Consider the following 18,549-nt stretch of genomic DNA (forward strand, 5'->3'; position numbering starts at 1 on the left):
GCGGGTCTGGAGCGTCTCCTTGGGTCCTCGAGTGCCTTTTCCCGGGAGGAAAACGCGCCGTGAAGCCCTCCTCTCCTGGTTGAACACATCAGGAAACCTACAGTCCCTAGAACTCTGCGCATTCCACTTGCAGCGGGTGCTGGGCCAATGGCGGCCTAGGACAGGGACGTTTCCGGCGGCCCACACCGGCGGGGGCGGGACTTCCGGGTTGTTCGCTGAGGACGCCATTTTTCTCTGCGCCTATGTACGGAGTCTGGAGCCGCTGAGGGCGCCGGCCAGGGCCGCTTTCCAGGGCCCTAATCAGGACCGAGGAGGGGAGGAGAGTAGGAATCCCCGCTGCACCTTTGTACGAGGTTGACGGAGCCTCAACGGGCTTGTTCCTGGGTCGCCGTCAAGCCGCGGTCTCTCCTCCCCCGCCCTTCAGCCCTGCGGTCGCCAGGGGCTGCCCGCTGGGTCTGGATCGCCGTTACCATCGAGGAGGCGGCGCCCTGGGTCTGGAACGCCGTTGCCACTGAAGAGGCGGCGGCCCCGAGCGCGGCGAGTAGCCGCGTGCAACTGGCCAGGACCGGGCACAGGTGGGGTCCGCTAAGCCGCCGGAGGCTGCTCTGTCCCAGCTCTGCGGCCCAGGGAGTGACGTGATGGCGGCAGCGGTGCTGACGGACCGGGCTCAGGTGAGTGGACGGTGGCTTCGCCGTTGCCGCTCCTTTGCCAGCCCAGAGGCGGTTCCCGTAGTGGGTGGGAGCCCAGGTAGCCCCTGCATTTGTCTTCGCAGTAGTCGTTCGTTTTGGTGTGTAGAGCTGCTTTGCCACTTAATTTATACCTGGTCCTAAGGGGTGTTGGGCCTACTGAAAGGAGCTTTGTAGGTTGTTGAGTGAATGATGCTTCCTCTGGGGACTCCCTTCATCCTTGGCCTGCAGGCATCCACTCTGGTGGACCAGGTCTCATTCCAGCAGGAAATTGGGGATCTGATTGGGGAGGTGGAGGGCAGGGCAGCAGCAGACCGACCGAAGTGCGTGGACAGAGACAAGGTATATTGTATGTTTAAGGAGGCCCAGGAGGGCCTGTGAGGTTGCCCTGGTTTTCTGCGTCTGCTGAGACAAGGAGGGAAAGTGTCTGTGGTCTTTTCCTGGATGTTCCACCCATTCACAGCTAATACAGACATTGTGGCCAGTCAGAGGCCCTTATTTTCATGGCTACAGCCAGCATTATCCTTGGCCACTCGTGTTCCGTGGACTCAGAATATTCTGGCCTTAAGAGAGAAGTTATGTTGGAACTTCCTTGGAGGGGGGAGAGGGTGAGGAGAGTGGGTTGGGAGACCCAGGGAGATCCCAGAGGGCATGGGAAGCTGATCTGGGGCCTGTCGTTCTCCCAAGTGGATGCAAACCGCTCCAGTGCCTCTCATGTGGGGTCAGTGAGGAATGTATGCTTTCTGTTCCCGTGTTCACAGATAGTTTTTTTGTTTTGTTTTGTTTGGAGACAGGGTCTCTCCCTGTCGCTCAGGCTGGAGTGTAGTGGCACAATCTTGCTTCACTGTAGTCTCTGCCCCCCGGGTTCAAGCAATTCTCCTGTCTCAGCTTCCCAAGTAATTGTGATTACAGGCATGAAACCTGGCGAGTTTTTGTATTTTTAGTAGAGATGGGGTTTCATCATATTGGCCATGCTGGTATCGAAGTCCTGGACTCAGGTGATCTGCCCATCTCAACCTCCCAAAGTGCTGGAATTACAGGCATGAGCCATCATGCCTGGCCCACAGATAGGTTTTCAGGGCTAACTGAAATGGATTTAAAGGCAGAAATGAGTGGAAATGGTTCATAACTTCATTGCATTAGATTTGCTTTGATGAAGTGTTGGAGTTACATTGTTAGCCCATGAATCATAGTAACCCCATGTTTAGATCCTAACTATGGTGGTGAGATGTGTGACTGGGTGAATTGATAGAGCTTCCTTCACATCAAGTCACTGACTGTGAAGGCAATGATGGTGTTGATTGCAGGGGCTGTGGAAGGATTAATAAAAATCCCAAAGCACACTGAGCATTGGATAATTTCTCTTTAAATTTAACAACTGTTACTAGTGGGAGGTATTACTGTATTGATCCAGAAATCAAGGCTCAGAGAAATGAAATGATGTCTTTGAGGTAACAGCTGTCAAGTGTCAGTTTCACGTGTTTGGAGCTGGGGACTTCTAGTCACTTTAACACAGGATGTGAAGCCTTCAACGTGGGGCAGGCACGTAGCTGGACCAGTGAGACTCAGATATTGCTGTTGTAACTATAATTGCTATTATTACCATTTCCTCATTTCCCTGTCGTTTTAAAACCCTTAGTCTCTGTGTCTCACAGTCCACAAGTTGTTTCCATTGTCCTGTGTCATTCTCTAGTGTCTCTTAAATAGGAGACTTCTCTCCTTTACTCTGGTATTATCTTCAAAGCTTGAGTATAATACCTTCCCTCTTGAGCCCAGCACAGAGCTAGGCCCTCAGGAGGTGCCCTGTGCTTCAGGCCTCCATCTCTCTGCACCTTTTCCAGTGGAGCACAATCTGTGATCACATTCAGCAGCTAAGAGGCCAATACTACTACTACTATTTGACTTTCCAGGTTTCTGTGACCTTTGATGACGTGGCTGTGACTTTCACCAAGGAGGAGTGGGGGCAACTGGACCTAGCTCAGCGGACCCTGTATCAGGAGGTGATGCTGGAAAACTGTGGACTCCTGGTGTCTCTGGGTAAGGCCTTCCCTCTCCATGATGCAAGCAAGGGACCTGCCACCTCCTTTATTTCACCTTCTGTTTCCAGGCCTGGCTGTACAAGAAGGTCTCTGGAACCTACCTTGCCTCTTTCCCACAGCTTTAGTCATTTTCTATACTCACCTTTTCCTCTCTGATCTCCCTGTATCTCTTTGGACTAAAGACAGAGTACTCTTTGGCTCCCAGCCAAAGAAGAAGAAGGTGGTAGAAGGAAGTAGAGTGTTTTGCAGAACCCAAAGGTAGAATTTCCAGCTGTGCTTCATGAGGGGCTGGTGTAGGAACTGACAACCACCACAATGGTGTCCTGGCTTCTGTGTCGGGGTCTGCTCATGTCACACTCTATTCTCTATGGCTTTTCCTGCCTTAGTGAGTTCAAGACAAGAGTGACCACCTGTATTAGTCAGGGTTCTCTAGAGGGACAGAACAAATAGACGTATATAAAAAAGGGAGTTTATTAAGTAGTATTAACTCACATGATCACAAGGTCCCACATAGGTCGTCTGCAAGCTGAGGAGCAAGAAAGCCAGTCCGAGTCCCAAAGCTGAAGAACTTGGAGTCCAATGATGGAGGGCAGGAAGCATCCAGCATGGAAGAAAGATGTAGGCTGGTAGGCTAAGCCAGTCTAGTCCTTTTATGTTTTTCATGTTTATATTCTGGCTGTTCTGGCAGCTGATCAGATGGTGCCCACCCAGATTAAGGGTGGATCTGCCTTTCCAGCCTACTGACTCAAATGTTAATCTCCTTTGGCAACCCTCACAGACACACTCAGGATCAATACATTGCATCCTTCAATCCAATCAAGTTGACACAGTGTTAACCATCAAGTCCATGCCTTGTCAACTTGAACCTATACACATCTCCTGAGATCATACATAATCTTCAAATAAAGACAATAATAAGGTCATAATTATGCCTAACATAATACAACTATTCTTCATACAACTGGAAACACACCAATCTTCAACCTAAGTGCTATTACATAAAGGTAATAATACTTAAATGCTGATATGAAGTCAATAAATCTTATATTGCATGATAAATGAAATAAAATGCAGATATTTTCTTAGTACAAGTGTATACATCACAAACATGTTTTTAGCAAAAGGAGGAGGAAATACGGCAATTGTAGTCCTCATTTCTGCAGCTGGCCATGTGGTCATAATTGGTATTGATGAATACCTTCTTCTCTTACCCATTCTGTATTCACTTTGCTGTCAGCAAGCACCTCAGCAGGTCGTGTTTTTTTTTTTCCTGGTACAGTGACCCAAACCTTCATTCCTGAAGGGTCTGGACCATTTTTAGTCTTTCCTGGATTGGGCTGTTGTGATTTCCCGTTGACCTTAATCACAGGGCATGAATCCTGGCTATGGGAAAAACAGCACCATATACTGGATTCTAATTCAGAGCATACATGGCCTACTGGAGAGCTTTGCCCCAGCCCTGTAAAGTATTGTCAACTAGTTGGTGTTGTAATTGTGACTTCAAAAGGCCGTTCCACCATTCTATCCAGTGAATTCTGTGAGCATGAGCCCACTGCTGCACTTCCTTAGCCATAAAGTGAGTGCCTTGGTCAGAGACAATACTGTGTGGAATACCATGATGGTGGATAAGGCATTTCATGAGTCCATGAATGGTAGTCTTGGCAGAAGCATTGTGTGTAGGATAGGCAAACCATATCCAGAGTAAGTATCTATTCTAGTGAGGACAAACCTCTGCCCTTTCCGTGATGGAGGGGGTCCAGTGTAATCAGCCTGCTGCCAGGGAGCTGGCTAATCACCCTGAGGAATGGTGTCATATTGAGGGGCTCAGTGTTGGTCCCTGTTGCTGGCAAATTGGGCACTCAGCAGTGGCCACAGCCAGGTCAGCCTTGGTGAGTGGAAGTCCATGTTGCTGAGCCCCTTAATAACCTCAATCCCTGCCACTGTGGCCATTTTGTTCTTGGACCCATTGGGTAATGACCGGGGTTTTCACCCGGCTGGGGAAACAGGCTGAGTGGTGTCCACAGAATGGGTCATCCTATCCACTTAATTATTAAAATCCTCCTCTGCTGAGGCCATCCGTTGGTGAGCACTCACATGGAATACAAATATCTTCACAGTTTTTGGCCACCCAGAGAGGTCCATCCACATCCCTCTTCCCAGATTTCTTTGACACCAACTTTCCAATCATGCTTCTTCCAAGTCCCTTACCATCCAGCCAAATCATTGGCTACAGCCCATGAAACAGTATATAATCGCACATCTGGCCATTTCTCCTTCTGTGCAAAGTACACCAGCGAGGTGCACTGCTTGAATTTCTGCACACTGGAAAGATTTCCCTTCAACGCTGCCCTTCAGGGATGTCCTAGAAAGGGGCTGAAGTGCTGCAGCTGTCCACTTTGAGATGGTGTCTGCGTATCATGCAGAACCATCTGTGAACCAGGCCCTCGTCTTTTCTTTCCCTGTCAACTGATCTTAGGGAACTCCCCAACTGATCATCGGTGCAGGCTAGGGGAGGGAAGGTGGGGTGGCAGGAATGTAGTCCCTGGGTAGTGTGGTAGTCCATGAGTGTAGTCCATGAGTGTAGCCACTGCCTCATGTAACTTACTTGTGCCTTTAGGACCTGCTCAAGCTCAGTCACATATAATACCACTTTCGTCTGTTGATGGAATGCTGCTATGCATGACCCACTTTATGACTAGCTGGGCCAGAAAGCACCCAGTTCATGATAGGCAGTTCAGGTCACATGGTGACTTGACCCATATTGGAACAGGCCAAGAGCTGGCTCTCAAAAGGAGAGTAGTTATCTCTGCAGAAGCTGGCAGGGCCTTGCTCCAGAATCCTAGAGGCCTCTGCTATGATTGGCCAGTGGGCCTGCCAAAGGCTCCAAACACTATCCCTATCTGCCACTGATACCTCAAGCACCATTGGATCTGCTAGGTCATTTGGCCCAGTGGCAGAGCACCTTGCCCAGCGGCCTGGACCTGTTGCAGAGCCTTCTCCTGTTCTGGACCCCACTGAAAACTGGCAGCCTTTCAGATCTCTCAATAAATGTGCCAGAGTAACATACCCAAATGAGGAATGTATTTCCTCCAAAATCCAAATAGGGCCACTAGACATTTTGCCTCTTTCTTGGTTATAGAAAGGACCAAGTGTAGCAATTTGTTCTTCACCTTAGAAGGCATATCTCAACAGGCCATACAGTACTGGACCCTTAGAAATTGTACTGAGGTAGAAGGTCCTTCATTTTTAGTTAGATTTATTTCCCCTCCTCTGGCACGCAAATGTCTGACGAGTAAGTCCAGTGTGTTTGCTGCTTCTTGCTCACTGAATCCAATCAGCTTAATGTCATCAATGTAATGGACCAGTGCAATATCTTGTGGAAGCAAAAAGCAATCAAGTTCTCTCTGAATAAGATTATGACAGAAGGATGGAGAGTTGATCTGCCCCTGAGGTAGGACAGTATAGGTATATTGCTGGCCTTGCCAGCTGAAGGCATATTGCTTCTGGTGGGACAGGAATGGAGAAAAAGCCATTTGCCAAGTCAATGGCTGCACACCAGGTACCAGGAGACATGGTGGTTTGCTCAAGCAATGAAACCACATCTGGGACAGCAGCTGCAGTTGGAATCACCACTAGGTTAAGCTTACAATAATCCACTGTCATTCTCCAAGGTCCATCTGTCTTCTGCACAGGCCGAATGGAAGAGTTGAATGGGGATGTGGTAGGAATCACCACCCCTGCATCTTTAAAGTTCTCCATGGTGGCACTAATCACATTTCCTCCAGGCATGTGGTAGTGGTTTTGATTTACTATTTTTCTAGGTAGAGGCAGCTCTAATGGCTTCCATTTGGCCTTTCCTACCATAGTTGCCCTTACCCTACCAGTCAGAGCCAGTATGGGGGTTCTGCCAGCTGCTAGGTTTGTCTGTGTCAATTATGCATCCTGGCACTGGGGAAATGACCACGGTTTGAGTCCGGGGACCCACTGGACCCACTGTAAGTCGGACCTGAGCTAAAACTCCTGACCTCCATAAGCCCCTACTTTAATTTGAGGACCACCTGGAATCAACATCAGCTCAGTCCCAGTGTCGAGTAGTCCCTGAAATATCTGATCATTTCCCTTTCCCCAGCGCACAGTTGCCCTGGTAGAAAGCCAGAGGTCTTGGGGAAGGATGGGAGAAAGATTAACAGCATAAATTGTCGGTAGTATAGTGGGGTCCTTCCTTAGGGGACCTGACCTCCCCTTCATTCAAGGAGTTCTGGGTCTGTAAACTGGACCAAGTCTGGAAATTGATTGAAGGGCCATGATTCTCTGCTTTTGTAATTCAAATTAGTTTTTTGTTCATTTGACCTGGAAGTTTTCTGCTTATGTAAATTAAGTAGGAATGCAGTAGGCTTCCTATCAGTTTCACTTATAGGAACACCATGAATAATTAGCCAATGCCAGAACTCTACATGAGTCAGATGGTTCTGATTGCTGCTTTGCCTCTGCTGTCCATTATGGTAGCTATACCCACCTTGCCTTTGTTGGTTGAGTGCTGCCACTTGGCCCCTGCCACCTCGGAGTCCAGTTATTTTCATTATATTTAAATTTTTATAGATGAGTGCCTTTGCTTCCCTCTGCTAGATCTAACATACAGAGAAGAGCAATTACAGAGCTGTTCAAAGATGCAGGTGCTGCTTTGCAAAGCACTGGTCAAGGGTATATCTTCTGGGCCCTCCAAGCTGGGTGAGTAGATGTAACGTGACTAATCCACTCCGCCATCCCAATCTCCCTGAGCCTTTGGATGCCTTCCTCTACATTAAACCAAGGGAGATCAAGCATTTCTGGCTTGCTCACAGTGGGCCATCTTTTAATCTGTATTTCAGCTAGCCAAGGAAATAAACTATTTGAACCTTTTTTAACTCCCCGAGCTGCAACATTAAATGCAGGATCCCTATTAGTGGGCCCAAATCAACAAATTCAGCCTGATCCATCTGTGTGTTCTTTCGAGCATTGTCCCACACCCTTAACATTCATTCCTATGCCTGTTCTCTAGATTTCTGCTTACATAAATTGGAAAACTCAAGCAATTTTTTTTAAAAGCGATTCTTTTTGAGTGTAGCTCACCTCCCCATGAGTCACACTCTGAACCTTACCTCTGTGGGCCCACCGGAACTTTAGTTATAGTTCTAGAAGCAAACAAAGATGTTGCAGGTGGCTGCTGAGGAGAATCAACATGATCTTGCCTAGCAGCCGCCTCGGGGGAGGCCATCACTGTTGCCTCAGGCAGCATAGGGTTTCTCTCCTCAGACAAAGGTGGGAAGGCTGGTGGCTGCATGGGGATGGGAACGCTGTTTCTTCTGGCAAAAAAGTTTCATCAGAGTTTATAAATTCAGCATCCTCAGCTTCATCAGGGTCGTACCACACATCCCCATTCCAAGTTGCAGGGTCCCATTCTTATCAATGCCCTCACTTTATTTATTTTTATATTATTATTAATATTTTTTAATGCCCTCACTTTAACAGTAGACACCTGGTGAGGCTGCGCAAGCACGTTTCATTGCAGGTTAGCCACCCACATGACAGAGCTTGTGTCTGCTTTTCCACAATTTCAGCTCTTTCTGTACAGGACCTAAGACTCACTCAGGACAATCTAGCAGATTTGAGGTTCAATATCTGCTTCTGAAGCCAGGAGTTAGAATCCCTGAGTTCATCATTTTTTTTCTTTTTTGGGGCAGGGGAGAGTGGAGGTTTAACAGGCAGAAGAGTAAGGAAAATGGCTCTGTCTCTAGTGAGAGAGAGAGAGAGAGAGAACTCCCGAGAGGAAAGACCCCTGAGTTTATCATTTTATTTCATCACTTTGTTCAGTGAACTTAGGAGCAGTCAACCAATTTCATTATGTTCATTGGTTCTCCACATAGAGTCAAAGGTATTATACAGAGTCACTAAACTCCTTCCCTCTTGCGAGCTGTGAATCAGGACTGTCAAATTCATTTATTTTGCATAACTCTCTAAACAGTTTACTCCAAGGACTATCAGTGTTCTGCATGCTGTTAGAATCATTAGTATTTTGGGGTCTAATCATATTAAGTGGCCAACTCCAGAAACCACAAAACCAACAAAAGAACTCCATCCTTAATATTCTTTTCTTCTAGAACCACTCCTGGTACCAAAATCAGTCAGAGTTCTCTAGAGAGACAGAACTAATAGGATAGATAGATATATAAAGGGGATTTATTAAGGAGTGTTGACTCATAGGATCACAAGATCCCACAATAGACCGTCTGCAAGCTGAGGACCAAGGAAACCAGTCTAAGTCCCAAAGCTGAAGAGCTTGGAGTCTGATGTTGCAGGCTAGGAAGCATCCAGCACAAGAGAAAGGTGTAGGCTAAACCAGTCTAGTCTTGTCACATTTTTTCTGCCTGCTTTATATTCTGGCTGTGCTGGCAGCTGATTAGATTGTGCCCACCCAAATTAAGGGTGGGTCTGGCTTTCCCAGCCCACTGACTCAAATGTTAATCTCCTTTGGCAACACCCTCACAGACACAGGATCAACACTGTATCCTTCAATCAAGTTGACACTCAGTGTTAACCATCACACCACCTGGGCTTTACTCTCTGTGACCCCGTGGATTCCTTGTCTATTTTTTTGGTCTCCATGAGGTATGCCTGAGGCAGCAAGTGCTGTCTCCATCTCCAGCTCATATATCGTTTAGTCTCTCACCCAGTGCCCCGCATAGACTGGCCTCTGTCTGCAGGTTTGTTGCTGTTGTTTGAATTCCAGAGGCATCTTACTGACTGGGGCTGGTTGGCACATGTATCTAATCCACACCCCAGTTAGTGGTGTCATGGGTGATGGGGTATTGTCCAAGAAAAGGTGAGTCAAGCAGGCCCTCAGGAGACTTACTTTCGGTTCCAGGGGGTAATTGGGTTTTCCCCCCCCTTAAAGGAGGTGAGCCACCAAGTATTGTTCTGAAGGACACAGTCTCAATTTTGAGGCTTATTTATCCTCATGTGCCTTCATGATTTCCTCTCTCCTAAGTCCAGGATCAAAATTCACTGCTAGTAGACGAGAGAAAAGTTTACAGCAGCACTTCTCAATAATTGGTGGATTTTCCCCCAGAAGACATTGACAATGCCTGCAGTCATTTTTCCTGTTACACCTTGGGTGAAGGTGGTACTGGCATTTAATGGGTAGAGTCCAGAGATGCTTCTGAACATTCCACAGTACATAAGAACTAAACAAAGAATTACCCAGTCCTAAACCACCATACTCCATTTAGCTTGGAGCAAAAGAGAGTTTAAACCCAGGCAATTCTTTAAACAGTTTAGGGTAAGACTTGCCTGTTTTTAGAGAACTGGAATGATATTCTGTGTTAATAAGAAGAGAGAAAGCAAAGTTAGAAAAATGTTATGGGGGCCAGGTGCACTTTGGGAGGCTGAGACAGGTGGATCACCTGAGGCCAGGAGTTTGAGACCAGCCTGGCCAACATGGCGAAACCCCATCTCTACTGAAAATACAAAAACTAGCTGGGTGCTGTGGTGCCCGCCTGTAATCCCAGCTACTCAGGAGGCTGAGGAGAATAATCCCTTGAACCTGGGAGGTGGAGGTTGCAGTGAACCAAGATCACACCACTGCACTCCAGCCTGGATGACAGAGTGAAACTGTATCTCAAAAGAATAAAAACAAAAAATATTTTAGGTTTAGGTAGTTGGTAATGAAATTTTTTTAAAATAAAAAGTTATTTAAAACTCTACTATAATCTCTTTAATCACCTTAGCATCTTTTCATCCTGAGCTCACTCTGCTGCAGCCTTTCTAGGCTTCTTGCTGTTTCCCCAAGTGCTCACTTACCTCAGGCCATTGCATTTCTTTGGTGAGTATGCTCAGGGTAATTCAGCATTTTACATGGCTGCCCCTTCTCAGCACCATCATTGCCTCCTCACCCAGATCTTCCCTGACCACTGAATCTCAGGAAGACCCCTTTCTCATCTTACTCTCCTCCCTTTACCTTATTTATGTCTTTCTAAGCTAGTGGTTCTCAAGCAGGGACGATGTTGAGCTTCAGTGAACACTGGGTAGCGTGCGGAGACATTTTGGTTTTTAAAACTGGGATGATGGCATTGACATCAGTGTAGGAGACCTGGAATGCGACCAAACATTCCTAAAATGCACAGGACAGACCCTGTCTCTTCTGGTTCCTTCTCCCTCAGACAAAAAGCTATCTGGACCTAAATGTCAATTGTGCTGAGGTTGAGAAACTTTTTCAGAGAGTGCTTGGACACTTCATCAGCTGGCAGTGAGAAACACCCAAGGAAGCCGTTCTTTTATTTCTTCTCTTCCTGCCTCTTGAGTGTTTGAAGGAAAGTCTGGTGTGGCTTTGTACAGCCTTAACATCCTGCTAACTGTTGGTAATTTCCTTTTTCCACAGCGGGACAGCCTTAAGCTCACAGCCCTGAACAGGCAGCATTTTCATGGTGACCTGCCATCAAGGCAAGTAGCTCTAGGGTTTTCCACTTACCAGAGTGATGAGGATTCCCTTTCTAAAGAAATCTTAAGCAAAATAAAAAGTGGATCACTTTTAAGAAAAGCAGTTAATAGTCACATTCCAGGTCCCCAGAGCACCAATTGGGTGTCAAGCCTGTTCCAGGCACTGTCCATACTCCACTCATTTAATTCTCACACAACTTTGTTGTATGTACTCAAAGGATTTCAATTTATAGAAGTGTCTGGGTGACAATAGAGAGAGGTTAATGCTGTTAAAAGAAGAATCCTATTAAGAATATAAAAGTGTTATTGCATGCATCTTGCAAGAGTCTGGCATTGTTTATTTTGAGAAGTGAGATGTGTGCCTTGGTTATTATCAGTAATGTCTGTAACTCCAAAGAGAATAAGGAGTGTCCTTGCAAGGCTTTGTACTGTGGCCTTGGTTGTGTAGACATGCGATTTTGATTTGTTTTTTTCAATGAGGGAAGAGATTCTCAGAATTCTTTACCTGGAAAGGGACAATTTTTAGGCAGTCAGCAGTTTGCAGTTAACTTGAAGATGGGGCATTTGGTGCCAAGTTGACTGCATGAAGTTTGACCAAGTGTGTTATTCTTTGGGTCCCATCCTTTCTCAGAGACATCCTGACTAAGGGATAGAAAGCAGCAACAGTCTACTGAGCTTCTTCACTTTGGGTACCAGTCCCAACCCTGTATGTCGGTGCCCTTAGTCCTGGTCGTGACGAGGGACTGCGAAAAGGAAATAGAGACACAAGAGGAGAGTTTACAGCGTTGGCCCCAAGCTCTGGACTCCAAATACTTATATTATGTGCATAATCTCGTTGATCTTATAGGCGTGGAAGGGGAGGGTGAAGGGGTCTTATGAAACATGCTGGGTTTTGTCAACTGTTCCTGGTTCATAATCCCCATAGCCCTTTTGTTAAAATGTTGGGTGCGTTAGGCCTTGTGGGCAGGCCTCTGACTTTCTTCTGCCTTCCTTTCACTCTTAACGTTCCTCCACCTTTCTGATTGTGGGTCTTAGTCTTATGAGTGGGCCCAACCCTAGACCCTGGGGAAGGAATGCTGATGTTACGAAGTTTCCATAAAGACTCAAGAGGTCACAGTTGGCTGGGCACAGTGGCTTACACCTGTAATCCCAGCACTTTGGGAGGCCAAGGTGGGTGGATCATGAGGTCAGGGGATGGAAACCATCCTGGCCAACATGGTGAAATCCCATCTCTACTGAAAATTAAAAAATTAGCCGGGCATGGGGTGCGTGCCTATAATCCCAGCTAGTCGGGAGGCTGAGGCAGGAGGCAGGAGAATCACTTGAACCAGGGAGCTGGAGGTTGCAGTGAGCAGAGATGGCGCCACTGCACTCCAGCCTGGCAACAGAGTGAGACTCTGTAAGAGGTCACAGTTCAGTGAGCTTCCAGGTAGTCCCCCCAGGAAGGTCATGGAAGCTCTGTGCCCCTTCGCCCACATCTCACCCTAGGAGTTGCTTCATCTGTACCCTTTGCAACATCCTTTATAATACACTGGTAAACATGAGTGTTTCCTTCAGTTCGTGAGCTGCTTCAGCAAATTAATTGAACCCAGAGGGGGTTTCGGGAACCCTGACTCAAAGCCCATCAATCAGACATTTTGGTGGCCTGGACTTGGGACTGGTATGTAGGGTGGGGCAGTCTTGTAGACTCAGCCCTCAACCTGTAGGATCTGAAGCTATCTCTAGGTGGATTATAAGGGAACAGAATTAGAGGACACCTGCCCCGCATTGGTGTCCGTTGCTTGGAGTCTGGGGAAAAAACCCCACACATTTGGTCATAGAAGTCTTGTTCTGTATTGATTGTTGTCACGGTGTGGCAGTAGAGGAAAAACATGATTAGAGAGAGTTTTCCCTTCATAGTGGGGTTTCTTCTGGAAAAGCAAGACAGGGCATGGTAAACAGTTTAGGGCTGGCTAATTTGAGTAATTTCAGTGAGGTTTGGGGCATAGGGACTATCTCTAGTTGTCTGGCACCCGGCCCTGGGTTGATTTAGGGCAGGGGAAATACTTGGTATATGAGAGTTTGTTAAGGAAGTGGTCGTGGGTATTTTTTTTTTTAATTAGAAGTTCTCTTTTTATAAAATGTCTAGAGTACACTATTTGATGTTTCTGTAAATGTCCTTGTATAACCCTATCACAGTAGAATGTTCACTTTTTAAAATTTCTAGTGGTTCATGAAATACTGAGGTCTGGAGTCTCTGAACCTGCCGCTCACCCTGGCTGCTGGTCCCTGAGGATGAGTCCTCCAGCTCACATCTCTGCATCATTATCACCACCCACCACGTACTCTTTGGTGCTAGTAGTTTCCTCCTTAGTGCAGTGTTTGGGATGGGAGCCAGAACCATGGTGCCCAGCCCCAGCTCTGCTCTTTAAAAACTGTGTGGTCTTGGACAAATTTCTGACCTTGTCTGTGCCTCAGTGTTCTCATTGGTAAAATGAGGACTTACCATATCTGCATCCCAGGGTGGAGAGTTACTGATATGGTTTGGCTCTGTGTCGGCACCCATATCTCACCTTGAATTGAAATAACCCCCCTGTGTTGTGCAAGGTAATTGAATCATGGGGTGTTTTTTCCCATGCTGTTCTCATGATAGTGAATAAGTCTCATGAGATCTGATGGTTTTATAAAGGGGAGTTCCCCTACTCATGACCTCTTGCCTGCTGCCCTGTAAGATGTACCTTTCTTCGCCTTCTGTCATTATGTTGAGGCCTCCCCAGCCATGTGAAACTGAGTCCATTAAACCTTCTTTTCTTTATAAATTGCCCAGTCTCAGATACATCTATTAGCAGCGTGAGAACAGACTAATACAGTTATTGCATGAAAACGGCTGAGAACAGCACCTGGGAGACCAGGCTGTGTGCAGGGAGCCATTGCAATCTTATTGTCATCCTCATCACGATTATTGTCATTGGCATGCCTGGACCTGGCACTTTCTGGGCAGCGTTGTGAGGCTTTGTGGTTAAACAGTACAGAGATGGCAGGACCAGGTGCTTATTGACTCAGCCATTCACCAGTTCTGTGCTCTTCAGCAAATCACTTTACCTCCTGAGCCTGGGTTTCTTTGTCAGTAAAATGGTGTTGATCACAATGTGGACTTCCTGGGGATGCTGTGAGAAAATCCTCAGCTAGAATCCTCATTTTGTCTTTGGTCTACAGGAAGAGCATTATAAAACATTGCTTAGAATTCAAAAAAAGTAAGACTCAGATCAATGAAATCTCATACCTTGTTTTGAATGAAAAGAGTCATTATTTAATATGTAAACACATTAATTTTTCTGTAAGATATTCCATAAATACTCACTTTTGGAATTATATAATGCATTTAACTTGTGTGGCCCAGTCCCCTGGACATGGTTATAGCCTATAAGTACTAGTTTTTTACTTACTATCAGGAGTAGAGATTCCATGGCAGCATGACATGGCCTGCTTTTGGTTTCCAGGTCACATGCCAGCTTTTTGTTCCCATGCACAGGAGGAGCTTCATTCCAAGGTCTCGTCCCCATCCTGAAGTCCCAGACTAGATTGTAGGTCTATATTTCCTTTCACCAACATCTGTGTGTCCACTTTCTTTCTCCATAAACAGGGTGTCCTGTTCCCAGACCTGAGCTGATCTACCACCTAGAGCATGGGCAGGAGCCATGGACCAGGAAGGAAGACCTCTCCCAAGGCACCCATCCAGGTAGGAGCCAAGAGCTGGGCAGGTGGGAATCCCTGCAGGTTTGAGACTGTGAGGAGACCACTGGCCCTGGGATCTCTTGGGAAACTTCTCACTGTGGCCTCTCTATATATGACCCTTATAAAATCACAGTAGAATGTTCCATTTGAGAGCCATGGAGCCATTTGACCTGTGGTTTCTCTGTCCTCCCAGCCCCATCACACTTGTCACCATTCCTGGGAAGGAGTGGGATTTACAAACTAAGATGTGTCTGGGGGTTCCAACTGTGTGGGCCTGTAATGTGGCTTGCCAATCACCTGCTGTGTGGCCCTGATGAAGATGCAGGATCTCCTGTCTTTATATATAACTTCAGCTAAATTAACAGTAGCTGCTCTATCAGACAGACTCTAAAATCTCAGTGGTTCACATATGAAAACTCTCACTCATATCTGTGTGGGTCAGGACTCAGGTTCCTTCTGTCATCAGCCTGTTGCATTAAGATTATCCTAACATCCTTGAGCAGGCAGAGAATTGAGAGAATAAGGGAAGTTACACCCCCTTCCAGAAATACCAGCTCCCCTTACATTCTACCCACAGGAACTAGGCATTTGGCTTGGGTCCATGGGTCTGGGCAATGTGGCTGAGCTGCATGTCCAAGAAGAGCAGATGGTTTGGTGAACCATCTACTCAGTCCAATACACTAGGTCTGTTCCTGAAAAGTGTTATCAGAAATTATTTTTATGTCATTGGGCAGTTTGAAGATGTAATCATGTGATACATTAATGCATAAAACTGCATAGTTTACCTTACTCTCCCAATTTCTGTTTCATTGTATTCTGCCTACCAGCCTTTCCCACCTTCTCCTTCCACCCATCCCCTGAGTGTCAGTCAGACACTAACAAGCAGTCCTTTTCCCATTTCTTCCTATATCTCCTGTTTTCCAAAACCCTCAGGGTGACATATGACCTCTGTCCCACACTTAGGCTGCTGAGGGCACTGGGGTCATCTGTCAGGTATGTGGATTGGTGCCACTGCAGAGCCTAGGCCTCTGCCTGCATGGGTTCCTTGAGCTGCTTATCCAACCCTGAGTGTCTGTGCAGTCCCTGTTCAGCCCTCAGAGTCTGTTCCAGACTGTTCCTTCTTCAGTGTCACATCTCCACTTGAAATATCTCAAAAGCACAAAACTCAGCATGCCTAAGATGGAATCCATGATCTTGTTGACTCCTGCCACCTTCCAAGTTTCTGTGAATGCTTCTGCCATCCAGGCAGATTAGGAGACTAGACCCAACCTGAAGACAGGTCAACCCCACCATTCCATATGTCCCTGCATCTAGCCAACCAGACGGTTTTCATCTTCAGGCACAGGTGTCTCAGCATATGAGTGCTGATGTATCAGCATGCTTTCTTGTTAAACGAATGTCTGCTATCTTGTATTCCTTGATCAGCAGCCGTTACATGTTCATCTCAACTTCTTGTATTGATAACTTCTCTTTTCCTTACTGGACAAGGTCTTGCTCCAGCCACGGCCAATTCCGATACCACGGTCTAGATCACATTCCCTTTCATGGACATCCTTTCTTCATTTATATTCTGCTTGTTCTATAATTTCATCCTTTCTCTACTCAACATAAAAACATGCTTGTTTCTTTTTTCTACCTTTTCCTGATTTTTTAAGATAGGGTTTCACTGTATAGCCCGGGCTGGAGTGCAGTGGTGCTATCTTGGCTCATTGCAGTCTCTGTACCTCAGCCTCCCAGGTAGCTGAGATAACAGGTGCATGCCACTATACCTGGCTAATTTTTGTATTTTTATTTTTATTTATTTGTTTATTTTTGATACGGAGTTTTGCTCTCCTTGCCCAGGTTGGAGTATAGTGGCACGATCTCGGCTCACTGCAACCTCCACCTCTGGGTTCAAGCAGTTCTCCTGCCTCAGCCTCCCTAGTAGCTGGGATTACAGGCATCTGCCACCACCCCTGGCTAATTATTTGTATTTTTAGTAGAGACAGGATTTCACCATGTTGGCCAGGCTTGTCTCGAACTCCTGACCTTAGGTGATCTGCCTGCCTCTGCCTCCCAAAGTGCTGGGATTACAGATGTGAGCCACTGTGACTGGCTGTACTTTTAGGAGAGACAGGGTTTCACTGTGTTGCCCAGACTAGTCTCAAACCCCTGGCCTCAAGCAATCCATCCACTTCAGACTCCCAAAGTGCAGGGATTACAGGCTTCAGTCACCATGCCCAGCCTCAAGTTTCTTACACTTGAAGAAAAAACAAATGCTTGTGGCTCATGACATATTTATATATTCGTTGATATATTTGTTTACTATGTGGGCATTTAATTGTTAAGATTTGGCTGGCTCAGTGGTTCATGCCTATAATCCCCGCACTTCAGGAGGCTGAGGTGGGAGGATTACTTCAGCTCGGGAGTTTGAGACCAGCCTGGGAAACATGGCGAGACCCCATCTCTACAAAATTTTTAAAAATTGCTGGGCATGGTGGCTCATGCCTGTGGTCCCAGCTATTCTGGAGGCCAAGGTGGGAGGATCTCTTGAACCCACGAGGTTGAGGCTGAAGTGATCTTATTCATGCCATAGCACTCCAGCCTGGGTGACAGTGAGATCCTATGTCAAAAAAATAAGTAAAAATAATTCATGAGAGACCATGAACCAGAGGCAAAAAATAATAATAATTGTCTACATTTCATTCACAAAAACAGAGATACTGTGGACATTCATATATGTAGTTCATTTTAGGTGTATATTTTTATAATTCTTGGAGTGAAATTACTAGTTTGTAGGCTATGCAAATGCTCAAGTTCGCAAGATCATTCCCATTGTTTTCTAAAGAGCCTATGCCAGTTTGCACTTAACCAGGAAAGTGAGGTTCTGTTGACCTTTTCATTATAAGGCTTCTCAATGTTTGTTCATTAAATGAACACAGAATAGTCTCATGTGCCCTTGATTTGCCTTTCTTTTGCTGCTGAAATGATTTAGCAACTTACTGTGATTTTTGGTTCATTTATATTTTCTTCTGTGAAAATACAAATCATTATTTATTTTACAATAAATTCGTATTCCATTAACCTGTTTTCCTTTCTTCATTTGCTTGGTAGGGATTCTCTGTACATTTCTGATTCATACCTTTTATCACTTACATATGCTGAAAAATATATTGTAGTTTTTAATTTTGTCCTCTTACTCCCTTTAAAGTATCTTTTTCGCCAAAAGATACTTTTTTTGCTTAATTTACTGTAGTCTAACTTATGACTTTTCTTATGTAATTAATGACTTTTTGTCTTATATAAAAATGTTGATTTACCTAATATTAAATATATATTTTATTCTAAAAATTTTAAAACTTGGCACTTGACATTTTTTCCAGTGAGGTTGATTTGGACTATATAGTGAGATAGCAATACAGTTATCTTCATTCTCCATGTGGCTAGCTGGTTTTTCTAGCTTCATTTACTTAATTTAACATACCATCAAGTTCCATAATTAAGTATAGTTGGTATTTTACAGGGAATTATATTGAATTTATATAATTTGGGTCAAATTATCAGTTCATATTATTAAATTCTTCATTGATATAGATCTTCTTTATTATCTTCAAATAAGATTTTATAATTTTCTTCATCTTAATTATGTGTATTTGGGG

At 45.6% G+C, this 18,549-nt stretch overlaps 1 protein-coding gene across 1 annotated transcript in view; it reads left to right on the plus strand.

Moving 5' to 3' along the window:
• The first annotated feature begins 219 nt into the window (after positions 1 to 219).
• LOC108289943 (zinc finger protein 264) overlaps positions 220 to 18,549 on the plus strand; it is a 22,200-nt gene continuing 3,870 nt past the window's right edge. The window contains exons 1-3 of the mRNA XM_017509571.1: positions 220 to 671; positions 2,597 to 2,723; positions 14,820 to 14,915. Of these exons, the coding sequence (XP_017365060.1) occupies positions 639 to 671; positions 2,597 to 2,723; positions 14,820 to 14,915 (256 nt within the window). The 5' untranslated portion in view covers positions 220 to 638. The remainder of the gene's footprint in view (positions 672 to 2,596; positions 2,724 to 14,819; positions 14,916 to 18,549) is intronic.

The sequence above is a fragment of the Cebus imitator genome, unplaced genomic scaffold, assembly GCF_001604975.1.
Source record: "Cebus imitator isolate Cc_AM_T3 unplaced genomic scaffold, Cebus_imitator-1.0 Scaffold417, whole genome shotgun sequence".
Classification (NCBI taxonomy): Eukaryota; Metazoa; Chordata; class Mammalia; order Primates; family Cebidae; genus Cebus; species Cebus imitator.